The sequence below is a fragment of the Lactuca virosa genome, chromosome 8 (assembly GCF_052849685.1).
Source record: "Lactuca virosa cultivar CGN04683 chromosome 8, Lactuca_virosa_CGN04683_v6, whole genome shotgun sequence".
Lineage (NCBI taxonomy): Eukaryota > Viridiplantae > Streptophyta > Magnoliopsida > Asterales > Asteraceae > Lactuca > Lactuca virosa.
The window spans coordinates 137,769,838-137,782,792 of NC_136433.1; the positions used below are offsets into that span (position 1 = coordinate 137,769,838).

Consider the following 12,955-nt stretch of genomic DNA (forward strand, 5'->3'; position numbering starts at 1 on the left):
TGCAATCATGGTTGGTTACCAAGAATGGCTTATAAAAGCCCTAAATCTCCCCAAAAAGGGATCTAGCAAATGAACAAGCAAGGTACCGACTTTATACCTTCTGGGAACTGCAAATGATGCACAAACTTGAACTCCCTTGGTCTTCTCTTGATCCCTCTAGGCCCTTCCTTCTTCCTTGTGATCAAAATCACCACAAATGCCTTTAGATCTTCACACACACAGTTAGGGTTTGCTATGGGGGGTTTCTGGAAGCAATAGGGGCGAAGGGTGGCTGAATGAGATGCTTAAATAGGGTGCAAACCCTTAGATTAGGGTTTTGTCCAGTCAGAGTCTACTCGTCGAGTCTGGAGGCCGACTCGACGAGTCCGTCATTTAAATCCCGTATCCAATCCGCTTCTACTCGGCGAGTTGGGCCTTCAACTCGCCGAGTCCCAGGCCAAAAATGCACAATACTTAAATAAAATACATACTAGGAACCAGGTGCTACAACATTGGTTCACTATTTATACTACCAAAATAAGATGAAAAATGAGTTATAATATGAATGCACATTATGATGGTGCATTATTACATTCATAAAACACATTGAAATGGTTGTTATTAATGTTAGATAAGGATGGGGAGTTATGAGAGAAATGGGGAATCCAATGGTCATTCACAAACTAATATTTCATAGCAAAGAACCTGAATCTATAGAGGAATTTAGAAATAGAAAAGATTGGCCAAAATGGAAAGATGCAATCAACAAAGAGCTTAATTCTCTTACTCAACGAAAAGTTTTTGGACTTGTAGTCCGTACACTAAACGGGGTAAGACCACAAATGGGTATTTATTCGTAAAAGAAACGAGAAAAAGGAAGTTGTGAGGTACAAAGCAAGACTCGTTGTATAAGTTTTTACCCAGAGGCCCAAAAATATTATGAAGAAACGTACTTTCATGTGGTTGATGCAATTACATTCTGTTATCTAGTAAGTCTGGCAACACATGAAAAACTGGAGATACTTCTAGTGGATGTAGTTACCACCTATTTATGTTGTTCACTTAAGAATGATATTTATATGAAAATCTAGAAGGGTTTAAGGTGCCAGAAGCACATACTTTTAATTCTCACGAAGTATATTCAGTAAAACTATATAAATCTTTGTATGGATTGAAACAATCTGGTTGTATGTGGTTCAATTGTTTAAATACATTTTTGTTGAAAAAGGGCTATAAAATGATCCATTAAGCACATATGTATTCATAAAAAGATTCGGATTAGAATTTGTGATAATTGTTGTTTACGTAGATGATTTGAACATAATTGGAACTCATGGAGAATTGTAAAAGGCCACTTCTTGTTTGAAAGAAAATTTTGAAATGAAAGATCTCAGTAAAACGAAATTTTGTTTGGGTCTTCAAATTGAGCACACCAAAAATAGAGTTTTTGTACATCAATCCAGTTATCTATAAAAGGTTCTTAAAAGGTTTTATATGGATAACTCACATCCATTGAGTGACCCGATGGTGGTAAGGCACTTAGATGCCACAAAAGGACCAATTTTGGCCTTATGAAAAACTTCTTGGTCCCGAAGTACCATATCTTAGTGCTATTGGTACAATAATGTATCTTGCTAATAATACAAGACCTGATATATCTTTTTCCGTAAACTTATTAGCAAGATATAGTTTTTGCCCAACAAGAAGACACTGGAATGGAGTCAAATACATTCTTCGATATCTTCAAGGAATAATGGATATGGGCTTATACTATTCAAATTCATCAAATGCAGAGTTAATTTATTATACAGATACTGGATATTTATCTTATCCTTACAAAGCTCGATCCCAACCAGGTTATTTATTCACTTATGGAGGTACGCAAATTTCTTGACGTTCTATTAAACAAACTTTAGTTGTTGCTTCTTCTAAACATGTAGAGATTATAGCAATTTTTGAGGTAAGTCATGAATGTATTTGGTTAAGAAATTTAACTCATCACATTCGTGAGAATTGTGTTCTAACTTCTAACAGGGACGTTCCAACCATATTATATGAATATAATGCAGCTTGTATATTCTAATAGGGACGTTCCAACCATATTATATGAAGATAATGCAGCTTGTATAGCCCAATTCAAGGAAGGGTTTATCAAAGGAGACAGAACCAATCATATATCACCAAAGTTTTTTTTTTCACTCATGATCTTTAAAAGAGCATGGCATCAACATCCAGAAAAATTCAATCAAGTAATAACTTGGCCGATTTGTTCACTAAAACGCTTCCTACATCCAAATTTGAAAAGATGGTACGAAACATTGGCATGCGACGCTTTAAGGAAATCAAATGATGTGATGATCAGTGGGAGTTGGAAACATATTATACTCTTTTCCTTAGCTATGTTTTTTCCACTGGGTTTTCTTAGCAGGGTTTTTAACGAGGCAATTGTTCTCAATATTTATTATTAATCATGTACTCTTTTTCCTTAATAAAATGTATTTTCCCATAAGATTTTACTGATTAAGGGTTTAACGAGGCATGATACAATCGTCATTCAAGGGGGAGTGTTATGAATTATTATTTACTGAATGACTATTGGATTTCTCATATTCCCCCATCACACAATTTCCTCGTTAAAAACCTTGTTAAGAAAACTCAGTTGGAAAAACATAGCTACAGAAAAAAGTACAATATGTTTCCTGTAACACCTGGTTCCTGGTACACATTTAAAATATTAATTTATTCATTTTTATGTAGGAACTCGACGAGTTGAAGGCCCCAAACTCGTCGAGTAGGGATTGGATTTGGACGCGGGTTTTGTAGTTTACTCGACGAGTTGGAAGCCTCAACTCTACGAGTAGGGCTGCCAGAATGAAACCCTAATTTCGGGGTTTTGCACCCTATTTAAGCATCTTAATCCCTTTATGCCAGCCTCATTTACAGCCTCCAAGTCCCAAACCCTAGATCCAGAAACCCTAATGCAATTGTGAGCTTGTGAGCAATTTTTGAGTGAAGCTTTGTGTGTTTGAAGCTTGTGGAAGAAGAAGAAGCTAGAGGATTCAAGAGGAAGCTAGTAGATCCAGAGACTCCATTTCATTCTCATCATTTTCTGGTAAGCAAGTCTCAAACTTGCTTAGTAGCTTCTTAGAACTCTTTATTATCACTTTATTGGGTTTTTGGTCCAAGAAGCTTGATCTTTGGGATATGGACATCCCAAGTGAGTAAACCTTTAGATCTGGAATCATGGAGGGTTTTCATGGCATAAAGGTGCAAACTTTATGGCCATTAAAGCCCCATGCAAGCTATATGATGTCCTTTTGGCCTTTTAAGCTCCAAAAGGCCATGCATGGAGTGAAAGGAGGAAGCTTTACGTGTTCATATAGTGTTTAGGGTCTAGATCTTTGTTTGTATGCTTTAGTTTGGAGTATGAATGACTTGTGGACCAAGATCTAGGTCCTAAAGAGTTAGGGTTTTAGCTAGGTTCTTCAATTAAGGGTATTAACGGGTAAAGTTGGTAACTTTACCCTTAAAAGGACATTTTCAGTGTATAGGCAGAGTATATGGCTTAGATCTGATGAATTAGGGCTTAATCCATTAAGATGAAGCAACAGACTGAAGAACTCGGCGAGTCCAAAGAGGAACTCGACGAGTTGGGACGAAGTGTCCCGATTCTGTTAAAGGCAAAACTCGACGAGTTCAAGGATGACTCGACGAGTTGACTGGGGAACTCTCGTTTCAGTAGATAGGAGGAACTCGACCAGTTGTTAAAGAACTCGACGAGTTGGAGCGCGATTGCAGGGTTTATGATTCATGGAACTCGACGAGTTGATGGACCAACTCAACGAGTTGAGTCAACTCAGGATGTTGACTTTGACTTTGACCAAGGTTGACACATGAAGGGGTTTTGAGTATGGAATGTTATCTAAGAGGTTGTTATGTATAGGGTGTGAGTAGAGCCGATTGCAGAGCAGCGACTTTCAGCTATTCACGACATTGAGGTGAGTTTCCTTCAGTAGGAACGGGTCTAAGGCACCAAGGCCGGCCCGTATATGTGATCTGATTAGTAGCTGAGTGTGGGCGGGGCCCGTATCTCATAGATAGCTGATATGGTACAGATTTATATGCTTAGTTATACTTGTTGTCTGTGTGATACCTGTATGTATTTTCATGACTAGCTGAGTGTGGGCGGGGCCCGTATCTCATAGTAGCTGAGTGTGGGCGGGGCCCGTATTTCATAGTAGCTGAGTGTGGGCGGGGCCCGTATCTCATAGTAGCTGAGTGTGGGCGGGGCCCGTATCTCATAGTAGCTGAGTGTGGGCGAGGCTCGTATCTCATTGAGTGTGGGTGGGGCCCGTATCTCCTAGTTGCATGTTATGTGTATGGTATGTGGTAGTTTGGGGAGACTCACTAAGCTTCGTGCTTACAGTTTTCAGTTTTGGTTTCAGGTACTTCCTGTAGCAATGGAAAGAGCTCGGGATGATTGCAGTGCACACACCATTTGTTTAGCCTGGGATGTATTATGATATACTTTGACAGATGTTATGATATTTTGAGATGCACGACTTATGGTTTTTATATAATGTTTGGATGACTATGGTTTCTTAATGATTTAAAATGAAATTTTTGGTCATGATTTTTGGGATGTTACATTTCCAATATCTATTATTAATCATGTACTCTTCTTCCTTAATAAATGATTTTTTCCATGAGGTTTTACATATTAAGGTTTTAACGAAGCATGATACAATATTAGTTTGTGAATGACCATTAGATTTCCTATTAGGTTTTACATATAGGTTATTTTGTGTATGTTGTAAAATAGATTGCATATCAATAATGGTCAATGTTACTATCTTTTTGAAGTTATTGACGATATCTTATAAATGATACAATGTGATAAAATAATATGCATGTATTTCTATTTTTCATATAACCATACAACTATCATTTTTATTCTACAATATACTTAATTATACAAATTTAATTATACAAAGGTTTAATAAAACATTTATTTAAAAAAAGATTTAATTTTTCTTGTTAAAAAATTCAATGACTATTGATTTTTTATATATTGAACACCGATAACAACAACAACACATTATTATAACTATTAGGGGTGGAATTGGTACGGTACCAATTCATTTTTCTCTAAACCATGTACAATACCAATTATAATTGGTATCAAAAAATTGCTACCGGTATGTTTGGTACCAATATATTTGACTACCGACAAGTTTGGTTGATACAAATTGGTAATGATATATATCAATTTCTTTTAATTTTCTATTGTAAGATTTAAAAATAAGCAAATACATCGGGTAATTTTGATGTGTAGTATAGAAATTAGTTACGTTGTTCTTTTAGTTTATAAAAAAATTCTATTGATATAACGTTAAAGTGACAATTTAATTTTGTGTTTTAACGTTGTAATAACTATTAACTAATGCGACAAAATGACTTATATAATGTTCTTAAAACTGTAAACACTACACACAACTAACAATTGAATATAAGATTTCGTTCATATATATATATATATATATATATATATATATATATATATATATATATATATATATATATATATATATATAATAATAAATGAATTGGTTGGTACGGTATTATCATGGTATTCATACTTTTGTGTCATTACCGTATCAATATTGCTCAATTGGTACGGTACTACCAACCAAACATGTTGGTTATCAAATATATTGACTACCAACTTTAATGGTTTGGCCGGTAACATGTTGGTTGATTTTTCATTGCACAATTTTGCCGACCCCTAATAACTATGTTCAATTTTTTGAATAACAACAAGATATCTAACTCTTTCGTTAATTTTTCACTTTATATTCAATTCTTTCGTTAAACTATCCACTATATATATAAAATATATAAAGGCTTTTATATTTTGTTTGTTTCTCATGAAGTGGCCACTTCGGAGCCATACATCAAATCACACAACTCAAACCTAAGATAGCAAATGCATGTTGGTCTGTAACAACAACTACCGGTTTCAATAGCTATATAGGGAAACAACACGAACACCAATTTAATTTAATGCACTTTCGAATCTTCCAACTACATTCCCTCTGGTTCGTAGCCGTTGAGAGTTAATTCCCTCCCAACTTCAATTCGATCGGCCATTAAATACACACACCCACCCCTTAATTCTCTCCATACTCCATCCATACTCGAACATCTTACGTACATGTCCATTTGCAGATCATGGCACCCACCGGAGAACAACACCTTCTGTCCACAGAAATCGTCAACCGGGGAATTGAATCGTCCGGCCCCGATGCTGGTTCCATGTCTTTCTCTGTCAGGGTTCGCCGTCGGCTACCGGACTTTCTCCACTCTGTGAAGCTCAAGTACGTGAAGCTTGGCTACCATTACCTAATCAACCACGGGATTTACTTGGCCACTGTGCCGGTGCTGGCCCTGGTGTTTGGTGCGGAGGTCGGTCGCTTCATCAGGGAAGAGCTGTGGCGGAAGCTATGGGACACTACCGCCGGCTACGATCTTGTTTCTCTACTTCTTTTTGTTGCTGTCTTTACCTTCACCCTAAGTTTTTATTTCTTGTTCAGCCCTCGATCCATCTATCTAGTAGATTTTGCATGCTTTAAACCCGATGATGATCTCAAGGTTGGTAAACCTGTTTTATATTAATCTTCTTTTCTTGTAATGATCTGAACAAAATAGATCAACTAAGAATTGTGATATATCGATTCTCTTGAACTTCAGGTGACGAAGGAGGAATTTATCGAATTAGCAAGAAAGTCGGGAAAATTTGATGAAGAGAGCCTCGAATTTCAGAAGAAGATACTTGATTCTTCAGGGATCGGAGATGAAACGTACGTCCCAAAGGCAATAAGCTCGCCGGAAAAGATCTCCACCATGAAAGATGGAAGAGCAGAGGCGTCCCTGGTGATATTTGGAGCTCTAGACGAACTTTTTGAGAAAACCGGGATCCAACCAAAGGACGTCGGAGTACTTGTTGTAAACTGCAGCATTTTCAACCCAACGCCGTCTCTGTCGGCGATGATTATCAACCATTACAAGATGAGGGGAAACACTTTGAGTTTCAACTTGGGTGGCATGGGTTGCAGCGCCGGGATTATTGCGATGGATTTGGCAACTGACATGCTTCAGGCGAACACGAACAACGTTGCGGTGGTGGTGAGCACGGAGATAGTATCGTATAACTGGTACCCAGGTCGTGATCGGTCTATGCTCATCCCTAACTGCTTCTTCAGAATGGGTTGCTCCGCCCTGATGCTCTCCAATCGCCGTGGTGACTACCGCCGAGCCAAGTACAGGCTTGAACACATCGTTCGAACGCATAAAGGTGGTAATGATTCAAGCTTCGGGAGCGTGTATCAAGAAGAAGACGAACAACGATTCAAAGGGTTGAAAATCAGCAAAGATATCGTCGAGATAGGCGGCGACGCCATTAAAACCAACATCACCACCTTAGGTCCATTAGTCCTACCAGTCTCCGAGCAACTCCTCTTCTTTTCCACACTCATCAAGAGGTACCTTTCCGGCACCACCAAAGACAAAGACGGCGTCACCACCCCGAGTAACTCTTCTCAGCTATTTCCACCGCCTTCCTCCTCCTCCTCCGCCACCACCACCAAGCCATACATTCCCGACTACAAGCTAGCATTCGAGCACTTCTGCATCCACGTCACCAGCAAGACGGTGTTGAATGAGCTGCAACGCAACCTGGGGCTGAGCGACACCAACATGGAGCCATCTCGAGCCACTCTCCACCGGTTCGGGAACACCTCCTCCAGTAGCATCTGGTATGAGTTGGCGTATCTGGAGGCGAAGGGAAGAGTGAAACGGGGCGACCGGGTCTGGCAACTGGCATTCGGGTCGGGTTTCAAGTGCAACAGTGCTGTTTGGAAATCGGTCCGTGACATGGAAAAGCCGTCTGCCAACAACCCTTGGCTTGATTGCATTGACAGGTATCCTGGGGAGGTTCTTTCTCAGTCTAACCAAGTTCACCCTCTCAACTTTAGTTGAATTACACTTGGGTACCTTATAAATGTAAGAGGTTTAAACTCTTTGCAAAAGAAAAGGAAAATAATAAGAGATTATAGTGAGCAATATGTTAGGTTGGTCATAGTATTGTTGTGTTTTGTTTCATTTGATTGTTGATCACTTATCATGCCTTCCGTTATATCATATCACAAAGAAAGTATTATGTGTATTTGAACTTTGAAGACAGGAAATATATATATGTTGTAGTTACGAAAAGGTATCGAGAAAAATAGAATAAGATAATATTATCTTACTGTAATCTTATTGTATTTTTTCTACTTAACAGATGATTTTGTTTTAATGTAATCGACTGCAATCTCTTTTTTAAGGCATATGATATTATGTTTTTTTAACGACAAACTAATATACTCCTAAATATCATAAATTATTACATATATCTCCAACGATACTTGAATCAATGACCTCTAAATTGAGAGAGTCGATCTTTACCGCTAGGTCAAAGGGCATTTGGTGACATATGATATTCTATTATTGTATTCTTTCTGTTTGATGGAGGGTGTTATCTTGCTGTAATCTTATATTCTCTATGTTTGACTAAAGATATCATATGTCTGGATAAAATTGGGTTTTTTTTTTTTTTTGTCATTTGACATGAAAATACAATAACATAACAGTCATTTTATCACACAAAAAGAATAAGTGAGATTATAATACAATAAAATTATGTCTTTTTTGTTCAAAGAAAATGTCACTGGCATTATCGTTAATGAACCTAAAGTGTATCGTCTTTTTTTTTTGTTCAAAAAAATGTAATGTATCGACTTTTCTAATGATTACCGGTTGAAAACTAAGATTACCGACTAAAATCCCACATATGTATATGTTGCCAATTTCTTAACATTTTCTATAAACAATTACCTGTTTTTTTTTTTCTAGCTTAAAAATAATAATAATAATAAAACCATGACTTTATCGTTAATAAGCCTAGAATTTAAGGACTTTGATGAAGATTTCTCACATATATATTATACATAATACATCTATGTTCAATAGCAACTTTAGTACATAGAAAAAAAAATTACATCTTATCTGAAGTCTAACACACTTGTGTTCGAAGACACAAAGATTCGAATCTAGAAAGACCAAAAATGTTCATACCACAGACATACACACAAAAAATAAAATCAGAAACATCCAATAAGTAATAGCCATATGATATTAGATTGATTAACCAAAAAACAATCAAATCTCTTTTCAGGCTAACCACTCCCCATCCATCCCTTCAATTTCACCTATGTCCATGCTGCATTTTCATAAATGTCACTCACATATTAGCTAATCAAAAACAACTTAACAATCCATAAACAAGATTATGTAAATCCATTTTTTTAACTTATTTTAATTGTATGCTTATATAGTATATATATACACACTCTTTTAACCAACAATTTACAGGCCAAACTGTAGGACCTGTCACAGAATCTGAAAATGAGACAAACACAATTAAAAAAACAGGGTGGTGAGTGGGGACCTGTTTGGTCTCATTGCAATTATGGCTACTCTTTTTTCCAAAACAGTAAAAAAAAAAAGCATCTTTATTAGGAAGTAAAGGGTTAAATGCAAGAAATAACAAGAAACTTCCATTGATTTGTTTATTACAGCATCCATTCTCATTTTTCCTTATTTTGAAAAATCTACCCAATGTCATCAGAAAATACATAGAAAATTTTCACAGTTTCACTGCTATCAATGGGTAGATTTTTCAAAGTTACAAGAAAAAAATATTGGAAGTATAATGCCTTATTATAGCATCTTTCTTTCATTTCTCCTTATTACAACATTGTAGTTTGAAAAACCTACCAATGTCATCTATACTTGGGTAGTTTTTATAAAGTATAATGTCCTTATAAGAAAAAAAAATCAATAATTGAATATGAATCAAGAATGAGAATCTGACCAAGGCAAAGCAGGATCTGGAGAGTATTGATCAGAAAATTGGTGATCATAAAATTGTTGCAAACAGGAGCTCTCATTTGCATTAATCAACCATGGTGGGAATTCCATGACTTGGTCAAAAGGATGATACTCATCATCATTATCATCATCACCATCATCATCATAAGCTGGGCTCCTGTTCACCAAGACTCCACCACAAGAGCTAACCGCCGCCACTTCCTTGGCGGCAGTTGAGGAGGTGGACGGAGAGGAGGAAGCAGATGATGAAGAGTAAACCGCCATTGGTGTCTTCAAGTTACTAAAATCTTGAAAATTGAGATTCAATCCCAAGGTTTGTGTAGGGAGTACAAAATTTAGGTTTTCTTGATGCAGTGGTGGAGGAATTGGTGGAGGAAAAGGTAAGCCTGAATAAGACCATAAATAACTGTTGGCGGCAGTGGTGGTGGCCGGAAACAACCTAGAATTTGATTCAGGTGGTGGGTGTTGTTGAAGGACATAATTACCCTCTTGTTGCTTCATAGAAGCTCTATGGAACTTAAGAGCAGTAGCAATCTCTCTTCTAGCTTCAGCCATATTCAAAAGCCTATCTTTATAGGGTTTGTTGGTTTGAAGCCTCCTCCTAACTTGTTTCTTGGATTGTTGAGTATTATTATCAACTTTTTCTATTTCCATTGATACCCCTCAATTCTGCAAACACTCTTTTCTTCAAATGTTATGGTTTTCTTTTCTGATACCAAAACACAGGTTTTCTTGGATATAAATACCTGGCCTTCAATCTAGTTTTTTTATTATATCTCTCTATAATATTTTTTAAATAGTTATGGATTTTTGTTGCCCCTTCTAGGTTGTTTCCTTTCCAATTGTATTTACAACTACTGACACAATCTTTTTCTTGTGCCACCATTATTGGAATCATGATCCAAAAATGGTATGTCATATAACCACTATATTTATCCTATTCCACTTGATATATATATATATATATATATATATATATATATATATATATATATATATATATATAAACACTACCCCTCATCATTCATCAACTTTTTTAAAATCCTATCCCTTAGGATACTCATGCCAGAAATTGCATAAACAATATAAAAAAATAAAAGGCATCAGCAAACACAATTATTTAATCGTACATTCGAAGGGAATTCTACAAAAAAATGTAGAAGCAAATAAGCTAAAAGATGAAATAAAAGCATATTCTAAAGAAGAATCGTTCACATTCATATTTTTCATGATATTAGAAGATGTGATAATATGATATGCATTCGTTTAGGTGAATCTAGGCCAAATAATACTACTTTGGGTGACAGGGCATTTTGGTCATTAAGTTGTTTGAAAGGGTAATAATAATATTTCTTTGTCTGCAAGCTTGTGTAATGGGACCAACCTCAAAAACATTCAGAAGTAGGCAATGGGAATTGATGGGAGAATTTCGTTTCTTGTTGTAAGGTAAGCTTCTTTCTGTATGTGTATGTATTGTATGCATGTGCATGTGCATGTGCATGTGCATGCATACTATATATATATATATATATATATATATATATATATATATATATATATATATATATATATATATATATATATATATATATATATGCATAAAAATAGGAAATGGATAAAATCAATTATTGAAAATTGACCAATAACATTAATGTGTAGTGCAAAAACAGAGCACCTGGACCTTTTTCTGAGGAAAGATAACACCACTAGCCTGATAGAATCAGAATTTCACCATACTATTTTACTCATTTTCTTCAGGTTTACTATTCATTGATGTTATTTCTCACAATAATTGTTCAAAAACTGTTAAATCTGAGTATGGAAGATGCATGGCTTCCAATAACTTTAGCAGTCTTCTGTCTGTTAACAATGGTAAAAACAGCCATCATATTTTACTGAGTTTTCACATCAAAAGTTATGATGAACCATATAATCAAACTGTAGCATAGATTGTTGATTAAGGTTTAAGAGTTGAGACCAACATACACGATATAATTTTGGTTTATATTTTGAAGATCAACAAAATGATTTTCTTGATGTGCTTTAATTATAGTAGAATTAACGTATTAGATTCATTGAAATTTAAAATCATAAACATAAACAGTTGGTATGCACTGAAATGGAGGCTGCAATCATATGATACATACACATTTAAAATTTATTTTAAAAAAAAATGAGGAATCTAAGAGGCATGGGACTATATTCCAAATGAAACACATATTTTTTTGTACTAGAATGAATTATTTTCTAGAATGGCAGCTGAATAATGCATAGAGAGTAAAAGAAAAACAAGGTAATGTTATAAGATCATATACACATGTGAGCATGATAAACTGGACAGAAATCGAGATACGAAACCCATATAATCAGAATCTAAAATGATTCAAACAATACAACATATAACTCATCATAATCAATAATAAAACAGATTCTGAGAGAGAGAGAGAGAGAGAGAGAGAGAGAGAGAGAGAGAGAGAGAGAGAGAGGCCTGCTAACTGCTAAGGAGTCCACTGATTGTTTAGATAAGCATCAAATTGGACAAGGCATTGGCTACTTTCTGATAGAGAAAACCCAATTCCACCAATCAGAAATTCCCATGATGTTTCTCTTAAAGAAAGAAGGGTGGCTTCCAAAATTTCTCTCTCCCCTCATCTCTTAGATTCCATTCACACAGAGTAAAAAAAAAAAAAACTGAAGATCCAAAGTTGAAATTTATGAGTCACACCAACTCAAGTTGCAAAAAAACCCAGTGGGGAAGTGAAGGAGTGTCGATTCGCCCATTGGATTTGGATTGCTCATCTGATCAGAACAGCTGCCCTTCCTTCCTTTCTCTCTCTTACTTTTATTTCCCCTCTGCCTCAGGTTTTCTGCTTGGCAGGATTAAATGGGTTCATATCTTAAACTTAAAATAATAACAAAATATATATAAACACTGTTTCTTCATGTTATCAAATTAAGGGTGTAGTTGGGATTATTTTTAAACTTA

At 35.9% G+C, this 12,955-nt stretch overlaps 2 protein-coding genes across 2 annotated transcripts; one reads left to right on the plus strand and one right to left on the minus strand.

Annotated features, from left to right (window-relative positions):
* Nucleotides 1-6,089: 6,089 nt before the first annotated feature.
* Nucleotides 6,090-8,293, plus strand: LOC145132572 (3-ketoacyl-CoA synthase 10-like). Its single transcript, XM_079067414.1, has 2 exons — nt 6,090-6,630; nt 6,730-8,293. Exons 1-2 carry the CDS (start codon nt 6,211-6,213, stop codon nt 8,014-8,016), a joined length of 1,707 nt encoding a protein of 568 aa, XP_078923540.1. The 5' UTR covers nt 6,090-6,210; the 3' UTR covers nt 8,017-8,293.
* A 701-nt stretch (nt 8,294-8,994) lies between these two features.
* On the minus strand, nt 8,995-11,492 carry LOC145134680 (protein AAL-toxin resistant 7-like). The gene is made up of 2 exons (XM_079069526.1): nt 9,953-11,492; nt 8,995-9,298 (listed from the first exon to the last, which is right to left on the minus strand). Exons 1-2 carry the CDS (start codon nt 10,621-10,623, stop codon nt 9,250-9,252), a joined length of 720 nt encoding a protein of 239 aa, XP_078925652.1. The 5' UTR covers nt 10,624-11,492; the 3' UTR covers nt 8,995-9,249.
* Nucleotides 11,493-12,955: the final 1,463 nt, after the last annotated feature.